Source organism: Hylobates moloch, unplaced genomic scaffold (assembly GCF_009828535.3).
Source record: "Hylobates moloch isolate HMO894 unplaced genomic scaffold, HMol_V3 SCAFFOLD_11, whole genome shotgun sequence".
Classification (NCBI taxonomy): domain Eukaryota; kingdom Metazoa; phylum Chordata; class Mammalia; order Primates; family Hylobatidae; genus Hylobates; species Hylobates moloch.
Window position 1 is genome coordinate 55,131,569 of NW_026652286.1, and position 24,201 is coordinate 55,155,769.

The window sequence follows — 24,201 nt, forward strand, 5'->3', positions numbered from 1 at the left end:
GCAAGATTCTGTCTCAAAAAAAAATAAAAAAATTAAAATAAGATTATATATTTTCCTAACTATCCTCTTCTCTTTCCCCATTCCTCCCATCAAAAACTAAATTAGTCCCCCTGTTATATTTTCTCATGGCACTGTGCATTTCCAAAATAGAATTTGCCAGAATTGCAGTTAAATTTTTTGTGTGATTATTTTAATGTCTGTCTCTTACACTAGACTGTAAGTCTAGTGGCTAGGTAGCGACCTTGTCTGTCCATCAATCACACTATCCCCACCTAGCATTTGGCAGCTGCACAATTAATAACTGATGAATAAATATGTTCGTGTATTAAATTGGGATATGGTTTGCTGTGATGGAGCTAAAAGAAATGAAATACTATATCATCATCCTTCCCAATAAATGTGAAAAGAAAGATAAACTGCAAAAGATACCACATACGAAATTGTTCCCAAGTGTATCATCATGTCTTCCTAATTTTAGTATTTACTTATTCCTGATGTTTCGTTCAATTATTCATCAGACATGCATCCACTATACTGCAAATCAAGCAGTAGAGAGAGACAGAGAAATAAAACAAACTATAAAAACACCCCCAGAGCCTAGGTAAATAAATAAATAAATAAATACAAAAATAAACTAAGTGGCAAGTATGAAGGAAATACTATGAAAACACCAAAGGAAATTAATTAACAGTTAGTGTCTGAAACGATCTTATTCTATTATTGTCCAACAGACAATAAATGGGAAGCCTTTTCGCCATTTTCTGGGGTTCACCAGGTGAAATACAAATAGTAAAAATACTAATGATCCCTTTCATTACAGTTCTCAAATTTGCTGTTTTTATAGATTTTTAGACTTACTTAATTGATCCACTAGAGGGCAAGAAACCCTTAAATAAAGACAATGTAACCAACCTTCTTTTAAAAGTATAGTAATAAGTGCTGGCACAATTAATTTAGAAATGAATCCAAAATTTCCTGCTTATTTAAGTTTTTCATTTGTTAGTGAGTTGTCTGCCCAATTCGCAATTTTTTTAGGACAGACAGTATCTTATTTTCATTTAGCCCAGTGTACGAGTCATGTTACAAGTTTATTACATTTCCTAAAGTTTGAATAACAATTGTGTAAAGAACATGATTTGATGAATGCCCATATTGTTGTGGTACAATATAAAATTCTGTTTTAGAGCCCTAAAGAAAATAGTCTCTGCTCACAATATGAACACAAGTAAAAAAATTAGAAGTGAGGATAAGATGTAAGTAATGATTAAAATAAGTATGAAATAAGGTAACTAAGCTGTGTACTTCGTATACAAATATAAGATAATTGTATGATTTGGTAAAATTGTGTTTTATATTTAACGCTATGTGACAAAATTGTGGCTTGGGAAGAGGAACTGCAAATCATGAAGAATATTAATATCAAGTTCAGATTGACAATTTCTGAGCTGGGCACTGAAGATATAAACAGATAGTCCTTCTACGATCTTACTCTGGGTCCAGGAAAAACAAGCCATATTGAACAGATAAATTTAATATAATGTGGCATGTGATGAATTAAAGAGTAATTTAACTTCTGGGAAAACATCCTAGAAAAGAAGACTTCTAAGAAGGATCTTAAAGAAGAATAAGCATTACCAAGAGAATAAAAGAGCATTTTAGAGAGAAGAATGGAAAAAAGCAAAGGCATAGAAATGTGAAACATACTGTGGGGGTGGGGAAGCAAGGAACACAACTCAGATTGTTTCCCTTGGCATAAATTACTAGCACATAAAGAGCAAAAAGAAAGTTAAGAGAATAGGCATTAGGGAGAATAAAACCAAATAGACAATACACTACAATAGACAAAACAAACGGTAGGACTACAGAGGTACAATAGTATATGGTGTAGAAAAAAAGAAAAGCCATTCTCTTTGTTAATAAAGAAAGACTTTTTAGGGGAACTTCAAATGAAATAGGAAGAAAATTCTGGTATCATATGGCGTATGCCTACTCTGTTATAAAAATTTTCTTGAATTGCAAAATTCTGCTTATAGTTCTTCATTCATGCAATAAATTTTGTTTTGAGACTACTCTCTGTTGCCCAGGCTGGAGTGCAGTGGCGCAATACTGCGCACTGCACCCTCAATCTCCCAGGCTCAAGTGACCCTCCCACCTCAGCTTCCTGAGTAGCTGGAACTACAAGCATGCACCACCATGCCCAGCTAATATTTTTTATTCTTTGTAGAGATGAGTTCTTGCTGTGTTGCCCACGCTGGTCTCAAACTGGTGGGCTCAAGCAATCCTCCCACCTTGGCCTCCCAAAGTGCTGGGATTATAGGCCCGATCCACCACACCTGGCCCCATTCAATAAATATTTACTGTGAACTTACTGTGTGCTGAGCACTGTTCTAAGCCCTGAGGTTACAGTAGAGAACAGGGTGGACTAGGTCCCCGTCTTTATGAAACTTAGGCTAGTGATGGGTAGAACGAACAAAAATAAGTAAGCAAAGGCATATATAGGATGACTATCCAGCATGATTAGTACCATGAAGGATAAAACAGGTGATGCCATAGAAACTAAGAGGAAGGAGGATTCTACCTGAGCTAAAGTGGGGCTCTCTGAAGGGATAACATTAGAGTTACAGACTGAAGGATGATAAAGAACCGACTATTCCAAGACCTAAGGGAAGAATATCCTAGCCAAAGAGAACAGTAAGCACAAAAGCCTGAGAAGGGAAATCGTTTGGTGTGCTTGAGGAGCAGAAAGAAGGCCAGCATGGATTGAAATACAGTGATTAAGGAGGAGAGTGGTATAAAGTGAGGTCAGGCATTGGCAAGATCTATATGACCCAGGGCTGCACAGACCATTGTGAGATATTGAGGCTTCATTCTAAATAGCAGGATTTTAAGCAGGTAAGAGACAGCATGTTCAGGAGTGAGCTTTATCTTCTTTTAGCTCCCCTAACTCACAGGTAGATGTACCTCCATACTAAACCCTACACTAAATTGGATTTTAGAATGTGGAGGACAATGCCTTTGTTGACATTAAATCATTTGTTATGTTAACTAAAAGTTATAGGAGGCCTTTGTTTTGGACTAAGCTCCTGCACTAGGCCCTAGTGGACCAGACTAAAAATCAAAATAGAGTCATTTATACTTAAAGTTCCACCTCACCAAATCAAAACTACATTGTTATCTGACCTTCCTAGAACTCAGGAGAGAGAAATAACCAAATTTCCCACATGTGCCAGTTTCAATTGTCATAACAACGAAGTTTGCTCTGCCTTTGATGCTTACAACAAAAAGTAGCCTTATGTTAACCAGTTATTCCTGTATTTTTCTGTTCTCTGTTCCTACTTTAGGAGGAAAGTAACTTTGAAATGACCAAGCTGCTTTTTGTTCTTTGTTTCTACTTTCTTCAGCCCTTTTCTGTCTATAAAACTGAACTTGTCTGCTAGCCCCTTGGGTCACTTACTCTATTTTATGGAATAAAGTATTTCCCGATTCTAGAATTGTTACAGGAAAGAGGTCCCAATCCAGACCCCCAGAGAGGCTTCTTCGATCTCTCACAAGAAAGAATTCAGAGCGAGTCAATAAAGTGAGAGCAAGTTTATTAGTAAAGTAAAGGAATAAAAGACATAGAAGAGCCCCGAGGGCTGCTGGCTGCCCATTTTTATGGTTATTTCTTGATGATATGCTAAACAAGGGGTGGATTATTTGTGCCTCCCCCTTTTAGACCATATAGGGTAACTTCCTGACGTTGCCATGGCGTTTGTAAACTGTCATGGCGCTGGTGGCAGTGTAGCAGTGAGGACAACCAATGATCACTCTCATCACCATCTTAGTTTTGGTGGGTTTTAGCTGGCTTCTTTACTGCAACCTGTTTTATCGGCAAGGTCTTTATAACCTGTATTTTGTGCTGACCTCATATCTCATCCTATGACTTAGAATGCCTTAACCGTCTGAGAATTCAGCCCAGTATGTCTCAGCTTCATTTTACCCAGCCTCTAGACAAAATGGAGTTGCTTTTTTGTTCAAACGCATCTGACAGAATCATAAATAAAGCCAATTAAGATCTTTCACAAAACTGTTGTAATTTTGTCTTTTGACAGTTGCAATGGCAAGGAATTTGAGGATTTAGCACTCATAATGGCAATTTTCTTTGACCCTTCTTTCTGCCTTTCCTTTGTATCCTGTATTACCTACCCTACCATGTCCTTTGAGATTGCCATGTAGCCTTAAGGTGACAACCAAATCTAGGAATACATAATCAGCTTTTGGCAGAACCTTACTAATGTATACATAAGAGTCCCAACAAGGATAGCAAAAAATTAGGATTAGCGTTCTCTTTTCTGTGCTCCCTTTAATAACACAGATCAGTGATTTATGTAAATTATTTATCTTTCATCTGTAAATCTCCATCTTATTACCTTAAGTGGCAAGATTTTATTTTTATAGAAATGTTATTTTGATTGACTATCAGGATTAGTATCACTTTAACATCTCCCTTGCATAGTCACCACATTTCTATATTTGTGATCATCTTTACGGAGTACTATACCGAAAAGATTTTATTATTTTAAAACCAGTGACCTCCACTTTGTCAGAGTTTGCTGATGCCAGTGTCAAAAACAGTATCACCCATTTCAGAAATTGAAAGTTTTTGCCATGTGCTTAAAAATGAAAGTTTCTTAATACAGCTTTATCTCAAACAGTTACAAAGATCTTTGTTGTAAGGCATGTATTTTATGTTATAAATAAGCTAATCCATTTAAAAAATTAGTAACAAACCAACCTTTTTTTTTTTTTTTTTTTTTTTTGAGACAGAGCCTCACTCTGTGGCCCAGGCTGGAGTGCAGTGGCACGATCTCGGCTCGCTCACTGCAACCTCCGCCTCCCAGGTTCAAGCAATTCTGCCTCAGCCTCCTGAGTAGCTGGGATTACAGGTGCACACCACCACACCAGGCTAATTTTTTATATTTTTGGTAGAGACGGGGTTTCACCATTTTGGCGAGGCTGGTCTCAAACTCTTGACCTCAGGTGATGTGCCTACCTCGGCTTCCCAAAGTGCTGGGATTATAGGCGTGAGCTACTACACCCTGCCACAGATCAAGCTTTTAATTTTTTCTTTTTTTTTTTTTTTTTTTTTTTGAGAAAAAGTCTCACTCTGTCACCCAGGCTGGAGTGCAGTGCCATGAATACAGCTCACTGCAGTCTTTACCTCCTGGGCTCAAGTGATCCTCCCAAGTAGCTGGGACCACAAGCTCATACTACCATGCCCGACTAACTTTTTTTTGTTTTTTGGAGAGATGAGGTCTCACCATGTTGCCCAGGCTGAATTTTTAAAAAGAAAGTATAAAGAGGAGAACATTGCTACAGGCATTACCTCGGAGATATTGTGGGTTGGGTTTCTGACCACTGCAATAAAGCAAATATTGCAGTAAAGCGAGTCACACAAATTTTTTGGTTTCCCAGTGCATATATTAATAAAATGTTTACACTATACTGTAGTCTAAGTATGCAATAGCATTATGTCTAAAAATACATATCTTAATTAAAAAACACTTTATTATTAAAAAATGTTAATGATCATCTGAGCCTTCAATGAGTCACAATTTTTTGTGGTGGAGGATCTTGCCTCAGTGTTGATGGTTGCTGACTGCTCGGGGTGGTGGTTGCTGAAGGTTGGGGTCGCAGTGGCAATTTCTTAAAATAAGACAACATTGAAGTTTGCTGCATTGATTATTCCTTTCACAAAAGATTTTTCTATACCATGTAATGCTGTTTGATAGCATTTTATCCACGGTAGAACTTCTTTCAGAATTGGAGTCAATCTTCTCAAACCCTGCCACTGCTTATCAACTAAGCTTATGGAATATTCTAAATTCTTTGTTGTCATTTCAACAATGTTCACAGCATCCTCACCAGGAGTAGATTCCATATCAAGAAACTACTCTGTTTATCCATAAAAAGCAACGTGTCGTAAGTTCATGCCTTATCATGAGATTGCAGCAATTGAGTCACATCTTCAGGCTCCACTTTTTAATTCTTGATCTCTTGCTATTCCACCACATCTGCAGTCACTTCCTCCACTGAAGGCTTGAACCCCTCAAAGTCATCCATGAGGACTGGAATCAGCTTCTTCCAAACTCCAATTAGTGTTGATATTTTGACTTCCTCCCATAAATCATGAATGTTCTTATTAGCTTCTAGCATGGTGAAACCTTTCTAGAAGATTTTCAACTTACTTTGCCCAGATCCATCAGAAGCAGCATTATCTATGGCAGCTATGGCCTTAGGAAATGTGTTTCTGAAATAATAAGACTTGAAAGTCAAAGTGACTCCTTGATCCATGGGTAGAGAATGGATGTGTTAACAGGTATGAAAACAGTATCAGTCTCCTTGTGCATCTCATCAGAGCTCTTGGGTGACCAGGTGCGTTGTCAGTGAGCATTAATATTTTGAAAGGAATCTTTTTTTCTGAGCAATAGGTCTCAACAGTGGGCTTAAAATATTCAGTAAATCATGCTATAAACAGATGTGCTGTCATCCAGGCTTTCTTCTTCCATTTCTAGAACACAAGCAGAGTAGATTCAGCATAATCCTTAAGGGCTGCAGGATTTTTGGAATGGCAAATGAGCACTGGCGTCAATATCAAGACACCATCTGCATTCGCCCCTAACAAGAGAGTTAGCCTGTTCTTTGAAGCCTTGAAGCCAGGCACTGACTTCTCCAGCTATGAAAGTCCTAGATGTCATCTTCCTCTCATATAAGGCTGTTGTGTCTACATTTAAAATCTGTTGTTTAGTGTAGCCACCATCATCAACTAGTTAAGATCTAGTTATCTTAACTAGATCTTTTGGATAACTTTCTGCAGCTTCTACATCAGTGCTTGCTGCTTTACCTTGCAGCAAGTTATGTTTTATGTTTTGGAGGCAGCTTCTTTTCCTAAACTTCAAGAACCAGCCTCTGCTAGCTTCAGGCATTTTTTTCTGCAGCTTCCTCAACTCTCTCAGCCTTCATAGAATTGAAGAGCATTAGGGTATTGCTCTGGATTAGGCTTCGATTTAAGGGAATGTTGTGGCTCATTTGATCTTCTATCCAGACCACTAAAATTTTCTCCGTATCAACAAAAAGGCTGTTTTACATTCTTATGTGTTCACTGGAGTAGCACTTTTAATTTCCTTCAATAACATTTCCTTTACATTCACACCTTGGCTGTTTGGCACAAGAAACCTAACTTTTGTTCTGTCTCGGCTATCAACATGCTTTCCTCACTAACCTTAATTTTTATTTCTGTCTTTTGTTTTAAAGTGAGAGACATGTGACTCTTCCTTTCACCTGAACACTTAGAGGTCATTGTAGGGTTAATAACTAGCCTAATTTCAATATTGTTGTGTCTCAGAATAGGGAGATGCAAAAAGAGGGAGAGAGATGGTGGGGCAGTCAGACACACATTTATAGATTAAATTTGTCTTATACAGGTACAGTTTGTGGCACCCCAAAACAATTACAGTAGTAACATCAAACATCACTGATCACAAGTCACCATCAGATATAATAAAAATGAAAACTTTTGAAATATTGTGAGAATTACCAAAATGTGAGATGGAAAGTGAGCACATGCCGCTGAAAAAGTGGACTTGCTTGAGACAGGGTTGCTATAAACCTTCAGTTTGTGAAAAAAAAATACGCAATATCTGTGAAGCATAATAAAGTGAAGCATAATAAAATGAGGTGTGTCTTTATTTTATTATTTTACTACTCTGATTTTTTTGTTTATTTGGAGATAGGGTCTTGCTCTCTCACCCAGGCTGGAGTGCCTTGGCATCATCATAGCTCACTATGGCCTTGATCCTCCTGCCTTAGCCTCCCAAGCAGCTGGTGTTACAGGTACGTGCCACCACACTCAGCTAATTCTCTTATATTTTTTGTAGAGACAGTGTCTCCCTATGTTTCCCAGGCTGGTCTCAAATTCCTGGGCTCAAGCGATCCCCCCACCTCAGTCTCCCAAAGTGCTGAGATTACAGACATGAGCCACCACACTTGGCCTTCCTCATGTGTTTTATACAAGAATATTAAAACACTTTGAGCTATCGTTTGACATGTAACATTTTCCTTTTTCTGTTTACAAAATCTGAAGTCTTTTTTTCTCTTCAAGATGTATAAAATGAGCACACTGAAATCTAATAAAGTGATATTTCAGCTAAAAAAGAACCATTTCCACCAATTTAGGTTCTTTAAAAGATTTATGTAAGTTCATGTACAGATTGAATATACCTTATCTGAAATGTTTGGGTCCAGAAGTCTTGTGAATTTTGGATTTTTGAATATTTGCATGTAATTAATGAGATACAGGAATGGGACCCAAGTCTAAACATAAAATTTGTTTATGTTTTATATACATCTTATACACATAGCCTGAAGGTAATTTTATACAATACTTTTTTTTTTTTTTTTTTTTTAGATGGAGTTTTGCTCTTGTTGCCCAGGCTGGAGTGCCATGGTGCAATCTCAGCTCACTGCAACCTCCACCTCCTGGGTTCAAGCAATTCTCCTGCCGCAGCCTCCTGAGTAGCGGGATTACAGGCACCCACCACCATGCCCGGCTACTTTTTGTATTTTTAGTAGAGATGGGGTTTCACCGTGTTGGCCAGGCTGGTCTTGAACTCCTGACCTCAAGTGATCCGCCTGCCTCGGCCTCCCAAAATGCTGGGATTATAGGCATGAGCCACCGCGCCCGGCCACAATACTGTTAATAATTTAGCGCATGAAACAAAGTTTGTGTTAAGTACTTACGTGTGGAATTTTGATTTGTGCCATCATGGTGGCACTCAAAATATTTCAGATTTTCAGTTTTGGACTTTCAGATTCAAGATGCTCAACCTGTAGTTTCCTTTGTATTGATGGCAGACACAAGTTATGTATTTTCTTGTAAAGGTGTGAAGAAGCTAAATGACATCTTTCCTGAATTACCGGGATAGAGCATTTATTAAGAAACAGGATACAAGAATTTTCTTAAACTACTCTGTTTTAAATGTGATTTTCTTCCTATTAATATTTTAAGGAGAAAAAGAATTAATTTTCCAATACATTGATACCACCTTCACTTTGAAAGTGAAACAAATGACATCTATTAGCTTTGCAGTAGAGGTTAAGTGGTTTTCCTAAGAAAAGAATATGCACTGCAATGAAAGATTTGCCAGTCATCCCAATGGCTATTTTGTTTTGCAGGCCACGGTGTGAACACATGAATAGAAGACGAAAATTTCTTCTAGCCTCAGTACTTGCTCTCCAGAATTCAAGTTTTATATATCCATCATGTCAGAAGTGCTTCTCTAGGATAATCCTGGTCTCCAAAAGGTAAAAGTAAAGTCTGTAAGTGTGAGAGAGGAAATACAAATGCACACTGTAGATTTCCTGTGGCTCAAGGGCAAGGACCAGATTTACCAAACAAGGACACTAGATTCTCTCAGGGGTTGGTTCTTCTGTAAATCCCAGAACAGATTTCACTGCTAATCCTCTACTACTAGAGAAAAGTTTTAAGTTACTGTCAAGTCCTTTGCTAAATACTTGCCTCATTGAAGAAAAATAACTTCTCAGAGAGTAAGTCCCAATAGTGGGTACAAAACTTAGCCCATTTCTTGGATATTCCTGGGAATAATATAGGAGGCTTTTGTTTATTGTTTGTTTATTTTTGCATGATCCATAGAATAGTTTTTAATATAAATAAATAAATTCCTTGAGACCAGGGACTATTTTATAGTAATTTCTATCCTTTAGCAACTAGAAAGATGTTTGGCATATAATTCTTTATTATGGTGCTCAGATGCAAGCTAACTATACCTGAGAGCCTAAGGTCTTCCTCTGATCTTTATAGAGTAGAAATGAGAGGTTAGGTTTGAAGTTTCTCCAGAACACTGTCTCTGCATGCAAGAGAGGATAAGAATACCTAGTAAGTAGCTAGAACTATGTAAGAAAGAGTAGTGTGCCAGCAATATTCTTAACTAGTCTTTTTGTCTAGTTAGCATTGAATGGGGAGGCAGAAAGAGATTGGCAGTTCTAACTCATATCCAGACTCTAAGTAATCCTTGAAGTAGTTATCACACTGTTCCTTTATTAAGCCACTCTCTCAAGTACTCATTTGTAAGCTCTGAGAGAAAGACCCTGTTTGTGTTATTCATCATTAAATCCTTGGCATCCATCCTAGGGCTTAGTTCATAGAAAATGTTCAACAAATGTTCATTAAATGAATGAGTAAGTGATAGCATGATAGTGTTTAGATTTTCTTAGGTTCACCCATTTTCAGGTTCCTGCCTATCATCTGAAACAACTAAAACCCATGGGCTATTTGCCTTTCATCAAAATCTATACTTAGAAGCAGTGTGGTATACAGTCCTTACTTAATGTTGTCAGATTCTTAGACATTGCAACTTTAAGCAAAATGATGTATAATGAAACTAATTTTTTTCTCATCAACGTTATAATGATGTTGTTTGAGAACCTGCTATAAGTAGTTTTGCTTAAAGTCACAGTATCCAAGAACCTATCACTAACATTAAATGAGGACTTACTGTAATGGAACAATTTCAAGCTTCAGAGAATACAACAGAGTTTCATGTAGGCTCTGGCTCTCATTAACTATGTGACCTAGGGCAAGATAGTTAACTTCCGTGAGTCTAATTACTCATTTGTAAGGTGGGATCATGGTACCCACAATATGGGATAATTGTAAAGTTAGAGATAATGCACAGAAATGTTCCAGTGGAATACATAACATATATTAGAATTTCCAAAGTGGTAGCTATTATTATTATAATCTATTATAAGTATACTTTACCTTATTGCAGTATGTTATCATGATTAAAAGCATAATTCTCTGGAGCTGACTGCCTGGATTCAAATCGCAACCCTACCATTATAGCTGTGTGGCCTTGGGCAAGTCACTTTAATAATCTGAGCCTCAAAATGGGGAAAGTAATATCTGCCTAATAAGGTTCTTGTAAGGACCAAATAGGTTAATATACATAACATGCCTAGAACATTGATACATTATCAGTAATACATAGATATAAAATATTTTTAAAACTCTTTCTTTCCAGTCATTTATTTTAAAGATAATCTGCAACAAAAATTTAGGTTGAACAATGATGCCATTGTTACTTATTTAGACTGGTAATACCAATAGATAACCTTAGTGAGTGTTTGCTGTACAGTAGGCACTGTGTAGCAGCTTTGTGGGCATTATATCTTTTAATACAATAGCCCTATGAAGTGAATGCTATCGTTAATGCCAACCTTTAAAGGAGACAGCTGAAGCTTGGGAAAGTTAAGTAACTTACCGCAAATCATCACATAGTCAGCTAGTTAGGGGCAGAAACATATTCAAGCCTAAACAATCTGAATTCTGTCTACCTTCATGGTCACCATATTACTTCCAAATTAGCAGTGAAATTTGTTTTCAGATTGACATCTTCCTCTCTCTTTCTTGGAGCTTAAAATGCCCTGGCAAAGGACTTGTGACTGGACCCTTTTGGAATATAAAACCCATGGCACATAGTCCTTGCCTGTGGAAACATAGTCCCTGGACATATAACCTGTTTTCTGCATATACTACATTGACACAAAAATTTTTTAAAACTATTTCCATAATTTCTGGTGCTTATCTTTTTTTCCCCATAGGTTATTGGGGTACAGGTGGTATTTGGCTACATGAGTAAGTTCTTCAGTGGTACTTTGTGAGATTTTGGTGCACCCATCACCCGAGCAGTATACACTGCACCCTATTTGTAGTCTTATCTCTCACCCCCTCCCACCCTTCCCCCCAAGTCCCCAAAGTCCATTGTATCATTCTAATGCCTTTGCGTCCTCATAGCTTAGCTCCCACATATCAGTGAGAACATATGGTGTTCGGTTTTCCATTCCTGAGTTATTTCACTTAGAATAATAGTCTCCAGTCTCATCCAGGTCACTGCAAATGCCATTAATTCATTCCTTTTTATGGCTGAGTAGTAGTTAATCGTGTACATATACCACAGTTTCTTTATCCACTCATTGATTGATGGACATTTGGGTTGGTTCCACGATTTTGTGATTGTGAACTGGGCTGCTATAAACATGCGTGTGCAAGTATCTTTTGCGTATAATGACTTATTTTCCTCTGGGTAGATCCCAGTAGTGGGATTGCTGGATCAAATGGTAGTTCTACTTTTAGTTCTTTAAGGAATCTCCACACTGTTTTCCATAGTGGCTGTTTACATTTCTACCAGCAATGTAGAAGTATTCTCTGATTGCTGCATCCACACCAACATTACTGGTTTTTGATTTTTTGATTATGGCCATTCTTGCAGGAAGAAGGTGGTATTGCATTGTGATTTTGATTTGTATTTCCCTGGTCATTAGTGATATTGAGCATTTTTTCATGTGTTTTATTGGCCATTTGAGAATTGTCTATTCATGTCCTTAGCCTACTGTTTGACGGGATTGCTTGTTTTTTTCTTACTGATTTGTTTGAGTTCATTGTAGATTCTGGATATTAGTCCTTTGTCAGATGTATAGATTGTGAAGATTTTCTCCCACTCTGTGGGTTGTCTGTTTACTCTGCTGACTGTTCTTTGGTCATGCAAAAGCTCTTTAGTTTAATTAAGTCCCAGCTATTTGTTTTTATTGCATTTGCTTTTGGGTACGCCAATGTCTAGAAGGGTTTTTCCAATGTTATCTTCTAGAATTTTTATAGTTTCAGGTCTTAGATTTAAGTCCTTAATCCATCTTGAGTTGCTTTTATATAAGGTTCATTCTCCTACATGTGGCTAGCCAATGATCCCAGCACCATTTGTTGAAAAGGGTGTCCTTTCCCCACTATTGTTTTACTTTGTCAAAGATCAGTTGGCTGTAAGTATTTGAGTTTATTTCTGGGTTCTCTATTCTGTTCCATTGGCCTATATGCCTATTTTTATACCAGTACCATGGTGTTTTGATGACTATGGCCTGATAGTATAGTTTGAAATCAGGTAATGCAATGCCTCCAGGTTTGTTCTTTTTGCTTAGTCTTGCTTTGGCTATGCAGACTATGTTTTGGTTCCATATGCATTTTAAAATTGTTTTTTCTAATTCTGTGAAGAATGATGGTGGTAGGGATTGCATTGAATTTGTAGACTGCTTTTGGCAGCATGGTCATTTTCACAATATTGATTCTACCTATCCACGAGCATGGGATGTGTTTCCATTCATTGTGTTGTCTATGATTTCTTTCAGCAGTGTTTTGTAGTTTTTCTTGTAGAGGTCTTTTGCCTCCTTGGTTAGGTATATTCCTAAATTTGTTTTGTTTTGTTTTGTTTTTTTTTGTCTTTTTTTTGTTTTTTTGTAGCTGTTGTAAAAGGAGTTAAATTCTTGATTTGACTCTCCGCTTGGTCGCTGTTGGTGTATAGAAGAGCTACTGATTTGTGTACATTAATCTTGTATCCAGAAACTTTGCTGAATTCTTTTATCAGTTCTAGCAGCTTTCTGGAGGAGTATTTAGGGTTTTCGAGGTAAACAATCATATTGTCAGCAAACAGTGACAGTTTGACTTCCTCTTTACTGATTTAGATGCCCTGTCTTTCTTTCTCTTGTCTGATTGCATTGTCTAGGACTTCCAGTAGTATGTTGAAGAAGAATGGTGAGAGTAGGCATCCTTGTCTTGTTCCAATTCTCAGAGGGAATGCTTTCAACTTTTCCCCATTTATTGTTATGTTGGCTGTGGGTTTGTCATAGACAGCTTTTATTACATTGAGGTATGTCCCTTGTATGCCACTTTTGCTGAGAGTTTTAATCATAAATGGATGCTGGATTTTGTTGAGTGTTTTTTCTCCATCTATTGAGATGATCATGTGATTTTTGTTTTTAAAATTCTGTTGATGTGGTATATCACATTTATTGACTTATGTATGTTAAACTGTCCCTACATCCCTGGTATGAAACCCACTTAATCATGGTGGATTATCTTTTTGATATGTTGTTGGATTCAGTTAGCTAGTATTTTGTTAAGGATTTTAGCGTCTATGTTCATCAAGGATATCGGGCAGTAGTTTTCTTTTTTGCTTATGTCCTTTCCTGATTTGGGTATTAGGGTGATGCTGCCTTCATAGAATGAATTAGGGAGGGTTCCCTCTTTATCTCATGGAATAGCGTCAAAAGGATTGGTACCAATTCTTCTTTGAATGTCTACTAGAATTCTGCTGTGAATCCATCTGGTCCCGGACTTTTTTCGTTGGTTTTTTTTGAGACAGAGTCTCACTCTGTCACCCAGGCTGGAGTGCAGTGGCGCAATCTCGGCTCACTGCAAGCTCCACCTCCCTTCACACCATTCTCCTGCCTCAGCCTCCTGAGTAGCTGGGACTACAGGGGCCCACCACCATGCCCAGCTAATCTTTTGTATTTTTAGTAGAGACAGGGTTTCATGGTGTTAGCCAGGATGGTCTCGATCTCCTGACCTCATGATCTGCCCACCTCAGCCTCCCGAAGCGCTGGGATTACAGGCGTGATGCACCACGCCCGGCCTTTTGTTGGTAATTTTTTAATTCCCATTTCAGTCTTGCTGCTTATTATTGGTCTGTTCAGGGTATCTAATTCTTCCTGATTTAAGCTAGGAGGGCTGTATTTTTCCAGGAATTTATCCATCTCTTCTAGGTTTTCTAGCTTGTGTAAGGGTGTTTATAGTAGTCTTGAATGATCTTTTGTATCTCAGTGGTGTCAGTTGTAATATGTCCCATTTTGTTTCTTAATGAGGTTATTTGGATTTTCTCTCTTCTTGGTTAATCTTGCTAATGGTCTATCAATTTTATTTATCTTTTCAAAGAGCCAGCTTTTGGTTTCATGTGTCTTTTGTATTTGTTTTTGTTTCAATTTCATTTAGTTCTGCTTTAATCTTAGTTATTTCCTTTCTTCTGCTGGGTTTTGCTTTGGTTTGTTCTTGTTTCTCTAGCTGCTTGAGGTGTGACCTTAGAATGTCAGTTTGTGCTCTTTCAGTCTTTTTGATGTAAGCATTTAGGGCTATGAACTTTCCTTTTAGCACTGCCTTTGCTGTATCCTGGAGGTTTTGATAGGTTGTGTCATTATTGCCATTCAGTTTGAAGAATTTTTAAATTTCCATCTTGATTTCATTTTTGATCCAATGATCATTCAGGAACAGGTTATTTAATTTCCATGTATTGGCATGGTTTTGAAGGTTCCTTTTGGAGTTGATTTCCAGTTTATTCCACTGTGAAATTGACATGATTTCAATTTTCTTAAATTTATTGAGGCTCGTTTTCTGGCTTATCATATGGTCTGTCTTGGAGAAAGTTCCATGTGCTTTTGAATAGAATGTGTAATCTGCGGTTGTTGGATGAAATGCCCTGTATATATCTGTTAAGTTCATTTGTTCCAAGGCATAATTTAAATCCATTTTTTCTTTGTTGACTTTCTGTCTTGATGACCTGTCTAGTGCTGTCAGTGTAGTATTGAAGTCCTCCACTATTATTGTGTTGCTGTCTATCTCATTTGTTAAGTCTATTAGTAATTGCTTTATAAATTTGGGAGCTCCAGTGTTAGGTGCATAAATGTTTAGGATTGTGATATTTTTCTGTTGGACAAGGCCTTTTATCATTATATAATGTCCTTTGTCTCTTTTAACTGCTGTTGCTTTAAAGTTTGTTTTTGTCTAATATAAAAATAGCTACCCCTGCTTGCTCTTGGTGTCTATTTGCACAAACGGCCTTTTTCCACTCCTTTACTTGAAGTTTATGTGAGTCCTTTATGTGTTAGGTGAGTCTCCTGAAGGCAGCAGATGGTTGGTAAGTTCTTATCCATTCTGCTATTCTGTATCTTTTAAGTGGAACATTTATGCCATTTACATTCGATGTTAGTATTGAGATTTAAGGTACCATTGCATTCATTGTGGTATTTGTTGCCTGTGTACCTTGTTTTTTTTTTTGTTTTTGCTTTTTAAATTGTATTTTTGTTTTATAGGTCCTTCATGATTTATGCTTTTAAGAGATTCTGTTTTTGATGTGTTTCCAGGATTTGTTTCAAGATTTAGAGCTCCTTTTCACAGTTTTTCTTTTTCTTTTTTTTTTTTTTTTTTTTTTTGAGATGGAGTTTCGCTCTTTCACCCAGGCTAGAGTGAAGTGGCACAATCTCGTCTCACTGCACCCTCCGCCCCCCCCCCTCCCCCGGGTTCAAGCAATTCTCCTGCCTCAGCCTCCCGAGTAGCTGGGATTACAGGCATCCACCACCACGTCCGGCTAATTTTTGTATTTTTAGTAGAGACAGGATTTCGCCATGTTGGCCAGGCTGGTCTCAAACTCCTGACCTCAGGTGATCCACCCGCCTCAGCCTCCCAAAGGGCTAGGATTACAGGCGTGAGCCACTGCGCCCGGCCTAGCGGTTCTTGTAATGGTGGCTTGGTAGTAGCAGATACTCTCAGCATTTGTTTGTCTGAGAAAGACTGTATCTTTCCTTCGTATATGATGTTTAGTTTCACTGGGTACAAAATTCTTGGCTGATAATTGCTCTGCGTGAGGAGGCTTAAGATAGGGCTCTAATCCCTTCTAGCTTGTAGGGTTTCTGCAAAGAAATCTGCTGTTAATCTGATAGGTTTTCCTTTATAGATTACCTGGTGCTTCTGTCTCACAACTCGTAAGATTCTTTCCTGTGTCTTAACTTTAGATAACCTGATGACAGTGTGCCTAGGTGATGATCTTTTTGTGATGAATTTCCCAGATGCTCTTTATGCTTCTTGTATTTAGATAACTAGGTCTCTAGCAAGGCTGGGGAAGTTTTCCTCAATTATTCACCCAAATATGTTTTCCAAACTTTTAGATTTCTCTTCTTCCTCAGGAACACGGATTATTCTTAGGTTTGGCTGTTTAACATAATCCCAGACTTCTTGGAGGCTTGGTTCATAATGTCTTATTCTTTTTGCTTTGTGTTTGTTGGATTGGGTTAATTTGAAGACCTTGTCTTCAAGCTCTGAATTTCTTTCTTCTATTTGTTCAATTCTATTGCTGAGACTTTCCAGAGCATTTTGCATTTTTGTAAGTGTGTCCAATGTTTCCTGAAGTTTTGATTGTTTTTCTTTATGCTCTCTATTTCCTTGGATATTTCTCCCTTCGCTTCTCATATTGTTTTTTGGATTTCCTTGCATTGGGCTTCGCTTTTCTCTGGTGCCTTGCTGAATTCTTTTTCAGGTAAATCAGGGATTTCTTATTTGCTTGGATCCATTGCTGGTGAGCTAGTGTGATTTTTTTTGGAGGTGTTAAAGAGCCTTGTTTTGTCATATTACCAGAGTTGGTTTTCTGGTTCCTTCTTATTTGGGTAGGCTCTGTCAGAGAGGCAAGGTCGAGGGCTGAAGGCTGTTGTTCAGAATCGTTTGTCCCACAAGATGTTCCCTTGATGTGATACTCTCCCCCTTTTCCTATGGTTGTGACTTCCTATGAGCCGAGCTGCAGTGATTGTTATCTCTCTTCTGGGTCTAGCCATCCAGCAAGTCTTTCTGGCTCCGGGGTGGTACTCAGGGTTTGTCTGCACAGAGTCCTGTGATGTGAATCGTTTATGGGTCTCTCAGCCATGAATACCATACAGTATTTGGGGTGTCTCCCAAGTCCTGCAGGAGCAGTCCGCTTCCTTCAGAAGGTCTGTGGGTCCTCTTGGGATTCCTGGTTTGTTCTTGCAGTTGTTCGGGGGCTAAAATTCATGGTGCGAGCCCCAACATGCTGCTCTGTCCATCCGAGTTGGAGCTGCAATCTAATCCTGCCTCCCATCCGCCATGATGATCTAAATCCTGGTGCTTATCTTCTCTGCTGTTGTTTTTGCTTTACCTTTTTCTTACTTGGAATCAGTTGTAAGCCAATATAGGAAATAGAAATTCCTCATGTTCATTTCCCCATTGCTATAGCACAGTAAGCTTATGACAGAGTAGTTCCACGCTCTTGCCTTTGCAGAAGATCTTAGAGATGCTGAGGAACAGAGAGACCTCCCTAAATATTTTCTTTGAACCTGAAATTTTTAGTGACAATAATCATAATAAGTATTTTATGCTTTATGGAATTAACTTCTTTCTTAACCTCCAAGATAAGATCAGTAGATTGAAAGTAGTTTTCAGTCTATAGGTATTCTGCAGAGCCTTGGGGCTCCACAGAAGTGCTCATGGAGGGAGATGGGATTAGAGTAGTAATAGTGCCTCGTGCTGAGTAGTAGGTAAGACTCCAGGGCCCCTACGTTAGTTTCAACAAGATCTCTATTCTCATCCTTATATTAGTGTTCCAAGTTAAATTTCATTTGAAAGGGTGTTTCGTTATATAAATATATAAACATAGACATACATCTATAAAAAAAATGTGTACAAAGTTAGTTCGGTCCTTCATATGAAGCAGTGACTACACATACACACACAATAGTGTATGTCTGTACTCTCCCCAAATTATAAGCTGGAGAAGAGATTTATTTATCCAGACAAACTATCCACATAGAAATTGGCCTAATGGGTGACTAATGGGACCCATAATTCCTTTTAGCCTAGAAATCCATCTCTAACACTAATAACCTTCTTTTCCTATCTTAAAATGGGACTCTTCGCTCAGAGACTACCTATCCTCTCCCCCATTCCCAACTACCCAAAAAGTTTATATCATTTACTTAAGCAAGTCAAATTTAATTTCACACATATAGATCACAGTTTTCTTATTTTGTGGGGGAAGTGATATGTGGAAGCATTAAGAGATATGTTTTTTAAAATATGTCTCATTACTTTGTGTGTATTTAATATGGGTCTATAAACTTGGAAAGGGTTGTTATATAATCATATAGTCAGGATATTCTTAAGCTGGAATCTGTGGATACATTATAGGTGTGTATGACTCCTCTAGTCCCTAAGATATGTAGAATATTGTGTTCATATATGTTTTTTGTGGGGAGAGAGTGAGTCCCTTGCTTTCATCAGATTTTTTAAGGTTTTCAAGACTAAGAAAACATTAAGGATTACTTATCTCACCAGTTCTTCTACATCTGGGCTAAATATAAGTACACTAGAAAAATAAACAAATGAGGCTGGGCATAGTAGCTCATGCCTGCAATCCCAGCATTTGGGAGGCCAAGATGGGAGGATTGCTTGAGTCCAGGATTTTGAGACCAGCCTGGGCAACATGGTGAAACCAATCCTCTACCAAAAATAAACAAAATTAGGCAGGCATCGTGGCATGTGCCTGTAGTCCCAGCTGCTCAGGAGTCTGAGGTGGGAGGATCGCCTGAGCCCGAGAGGTCAAGGCTGCAGTGAGCCAAGATCATACCACTCCAGCCTGGGCAACAAAGCAAGACCTTGTCTCAAAAAAATAAATGAATAAAAATAAAAAATAAATAAATGAAACTTGGTGTTTTTTTAACTGGGATCAAACAAAAAAGATAGCAAATTACAGCTATTATTTCAGATAGATCCTTTCAGAGGCTCCTTGAACTCAAATCTATTTTCATAATTCTAAGGCATTATTTGCCTTTTCACTTTCAGTAACTCATGAGTGCATAATGGAATTTCCCAGAGGCTACATAACACGTACTATCACAACAGATTGAGCAGAGAAGCAGATATGAGAATCCAACTGTCTTTTTATGAAACCAGACATTAAAGAGATTTGCAAAATGTGAAACAATGCTGGTCTCTTCTTACTAATTTTTAAAATTTGAAAAACGTAACTATTTTTCATAAAAGTATGTTTTCTGTCTTAACCATGTAAAGGGTCTGTTTTTAATGAATTAATATTTTTTGATTTCTCAGTTTTAATTTCTCACTTTCATTTAATTTCTCATTTCATGAGAATTGTAGATAGAGGCCAGGTGTGATGGCTCACGCCTGTAATCCCAACACTCTGGGAGGCTGAGACAAGAGAATCACTTCAGCCTAGGAGTTCAAGCCTAGTCTGGGCAACACAGTGAGACCCCCATCTCTACAAAAAAATTTAAAATTAGCCACATATGGTGGCATGTGTCTGTGGTCCCAGCTACTCAGAAGGCTGAGGCAGGAGGATCTCTTGAGCCCAGGAGTTTGAAGTTACAGTAAGCTATGATAGCACCACTGTAGTCCAGCCTGGGCAGCAGAGTGAGACCCTGTCTGAAAACAAACCAAAAACGAAATATAGACAGATATAAGATGAACAAGTTCTGTGGATCTAATGTACAGCATGAGTGGTAATGGATGATGTGTTAAATAATTTGACTATGGTAGCCAGGTGCGGTGGCTCACACCTGTAATCCCAGCACTTTGGGAGGCCGAGGCTGGGGGATCATGAGGTCAAGAGATCGAGACCGGCCGGGCGCGGTGGCTCACGCTTGTAATCCCCAGCACTTTGGGAGGCCGAGGCGGGCGGATCACGAGGTCAGGAGATCGAGACCACGGTGAAACCCCGTCTCTACTAAAAATACAAAAAATTAGCCGGGCGTAGTGGCGGGCGCCTGTAGTCCCAGCTACTCGGAGAGGCTGAGGCAGGAGAATGGCGTGAACCCAGGAGGCGGAGCTTGCAGTGAGCCGAGATTGCGCCACTGCACTCCAGCCTGGGTGACAGAGCGAGACTCCATCTCAAAAAAAAAAAAAAAAAAAGAGATTGAGACCATCCTGGCTAACACGGTGAAACCCTACCTCTACTAAAAATGCAAAAAATTAGCTGGGTGTGGTGGCGGGCGCCTGTAGTCCCAGCTACTTGGGAGGCTGAGGCAGGAGAATCACCTGAACCCAAGAGGTGGAGGTTGCAGTGAGCCAAGATTGCACCACTGCACTCCAGCCTGGCCAATAGCAAGATGCCGTCTCAAAAAAAAAAAAAAAAAAAATTTGACTATGGTAATCATTATACAGTGTAGTCGTATTTCAAATAATCATGTTGTATACCTTGAATATATTCAATCTTTGGCAAGTAAATTTTTTTTTTTTTTTTTTTGAGACAGGGTCTGGCTCTGTCACCTCCAGACTGGAGTTCAGTGGCACAATCTCAGCTCACCATAACCTCTGCCTCCTGAGCTCAAGCAATCCTCCCATCTCAGCTTCCTAAGTAGCTGGGACTACAGGCGCATGCCACCATGCTCGTTAATTTTTGTATTTTTTGTAGAGACGCAGTTTTGCCATGTTTCCCAGGCTGGACTCGAACTCCTGAGCTTGAGTGGTCTGCCCACCACAGCCTCCCAAAGTGCTGGGATTACAGGTGTGAGCCATCACGTGATGCCTGGCCCAAGTAAATATTTTTGAATAAAAAAAATAGGGATTATTCACATAAACAAAAGCTCTTTGATATTCTCAATAATTTTTTAAGAGTATTAAAGGAGTGTGAAACCAAAAAGTTTGAAAACTGCTATTCTGTAACAAATGACATTTTAGAAATACGGGTGCCTCTAGAAGTTAAATCGGGACGGTGATGGGAATATGTTGTCTATATCCTTGTTTCTCAAAGTGTGACCTAAGGTACATCTGCATCAGTATCACCTGGGAGCTTATTAAAAATGCAGAATCTTGGGCCTCATCCCAGACTTCCTGAATCAGAATCTTCATTTTGACAAGATCTCTGCATGATTTGTATACATATTAATGTTTGAGAAGCTCTAATCTGTATTACACCACACTAACATTTATTTCAATCCAGCATCGTTCCTAAAAGGATTAAAGGAAACTATATAAATAAATATCTTCATTATACATACGTACTTTATAAAAATATATATAGTTTAATATGTAAATGCATGAACACCAATAGACATAGTTTTTTGAGGCTATTATTGATATTGTCATTGCAAGCAGTTCTTTATTTTAACCATTTGGTCCCACTGTTATCATATCATAATATCAGAACTTTATTATACGAGTTCGCAGCCTTGGGTTTGGGTCATATATTTACCAACTTTGTCATCTCAGATAAAAATTCAAACTAATTACCCCATTTGTAAATTTTACCTATAAAAATGAAATAATGTATGTTGAAAACATTTGTAAACTTAATGCTAATGCATATTAATTAGTCTAAGTTTGCTAGGAATTTTACATTAAGCCTGTATGCATTATTATTGCATAGCCTTTAAAGAAATTCCAATGTATATTTTAAACAGTTCATTTCCCTAGAGTTTGGTACTAATGGAGTTTTATCCCCTAGTGAGTCAATTACCTTTAATTCATTCTATGGCTAACCTACAGCACAAACTCTAGCAGATTTGTAGAGGATTATATGAATGGGTTGGTATAGATCTATCCTCAGTATGGCGGAAGAATAATAGCACAGATCTAATAAAGGTGAGTCACTTTGAGAGCTACAGATTTCAGACTCCCCCTAGTGGCTATCTGGCAACAATCAAATTTATACAACCATCTTTCACCTTGCCTTCTGTTTGCCTTTTGCCACTCTTTTTTAAGATCTTTAGCAATCTGAAGAAAAAACAAAATTCTAGTATTAGCCATTACCATAAAATATTTTTAGGTGCTTGTTGTATTTCAAAAAATTTTTTAGACTATTCTATTAAATAACGTTAACATAACTGAAGGGTGGAAATTAAGAACATGAAAGATAGAAATCAGAGTTATAATACATTGCAAACTACAAAAGAAGGAAACAGTACAAGTGACAGTAATTATCACAATACTTGATATAATTATGAGGGAGAAGCAGACTAACACTAATTTCACAGTATTTGCACTAGACCCTTTATTTGTCTATTTTAATCCTTCTTCAGCCCTGGACTTCATAGATGAGGAACTCAAGAATTTAGTAACTGTCAGACAATGAGTACATGGCAATAGAGTTACACTGCCATGTAGATGTGTACTTTTTGACTAGAAAGCCTTTAGCCACCATTACATACTGTCTTAAAAAAACAAGTTAAATTGCATGGTTTTCATATCCAATTTTATAATCTGATAAGTTATCAACATAGTCCAATGAATTAAAGAAAGTAATTTTCATTATGGTGAGAAAAAATGCAATTAAGTGCTTTGTGTATAAATAGGTATTAAATATTTGAGATTATTTTTTGTCCTCTTTTTTTTTTTTTTTTTGAGATGGAGTGTCACTCTGTCCCCCAGGCTGTAGTGCAGTGGTGCGATCTTGGCTGACTGCAAGATCCGCCTCCCGGGTTCACATCATTCTCCTGCCTCAGCCTCCCGAGTAGCTGGGATTACAGGTGCCCACCACCACACCCATCTAATTTTTTTGTATTTTTAGTAGAGACAGGGTTTTACCATGTTAGCCAGGATGGTCTCAATCTCCTGACCTCGTGACCCACCCACCTCGGCCTCCCAAAGTGCTGGGATTACAGGTGTGAGCCACCGCGCCAGGCCTTTTCATCCTCTCTTTCATGCACAGTTCTCCTTTAGTTTTCTATCAATTTGGTATGTATTTCTATCAACTTGGGGCTGTTTAAATCAGTAAAGCTAACTATTCTGAATAGAGAAATTTAAAAGAAGTTGATCTGAAAGAGTTTAAGAAGAATTTGAGTTGTGTAGGAGCATTTATATACAAAATGTTATTTTAAATTTTTACTGTTCTGGATTTTTCATCATATGAAAAACATTTAATGAACATCTCCACACTTTTTTCCACCACTTTTCTAGGTCTAATTGTCCAAAATGTGGCTCTACTGGTGAATCTGGAAATGCCAATTACAGATACAAACTTTCCTTAAAAGTTGCAGAATCAAACAAATTGTTTGTTATTACTGTATTTGGAAGTTGCTTAGATACATTTTTTGGTCTTACTGCCACTGGTTTACACAGGTAAGAATACTTAAAACATCCTTTTTCCTGACTGCCCTTAGAATTTGAAGATACAAGTTTATAAGGCAATATGCATTTCTGTAGAAAGATAATCAGTCAACCCCAGATTGTCAATTCCGTTAAAAGACAAGCAAGTAAGAAAGATGTTTATTTCTTGAATACATATTATGATGATATTAAAACAGTCTCCTTTTATTTAGGGTAATTAATCTGTAATTAGAATATTAAATTATAAATCTCTAATCCAAGTTACAGAAATAGAGGCTAAGAAAGTAACATCATTTCAAATTGAAGAATTATCCAAATTGAGGTTAGCATTCAAACAGTTAGGTTCCCCTGAGGCAGGAGAATCTATTTGAGGGAATATTTGCATATCAGAAATTGAAATTTTATTTTTTATCTGTATTGCAACTTCATTTGCATAGTTTGACCTTTTATGACATTGTTCTGAGAATATAAGAATAAACAAT

General features: G+C 37.9%; 1 protein-coding gene across 3 annotated transcripts in view; it reads left to right on the forward strand.

The window, feature by feature from the left end:
- Window positions 1-24,201, forward strand: part of DDIAS (DNA damage induced apoptosis suppressor) — a 48,911-nt gene that overhangs the window by 4,052 nt on the left and 20,658 nt on the right. For 2 of the 3 annotated variants that reach the window (XM_058446255.1, XM_058446256.1), the window contains exons 2-4: window positions 7,773-7,872; window positions 9,214-9,342; window positions 23,570-23,731. In XM_058446255.1, the coding sequence (XP_058302238.1) occupies window positions 9,230-9,342; window positions 23,570-23,731 (275 nt within the window). In that variant the 5' untranslated portion in view covers window positions 7,773-7,872; window positions 9,214-9,229. The remainder of the gene's footprint in view (window positions 1-7,772; window positions 7,873-9,213; window positions 9,343-23,569; window positions 23,732-24,201) is intronic. The other variant, XM_032167035.1, reaches the window with a different exon arrangement.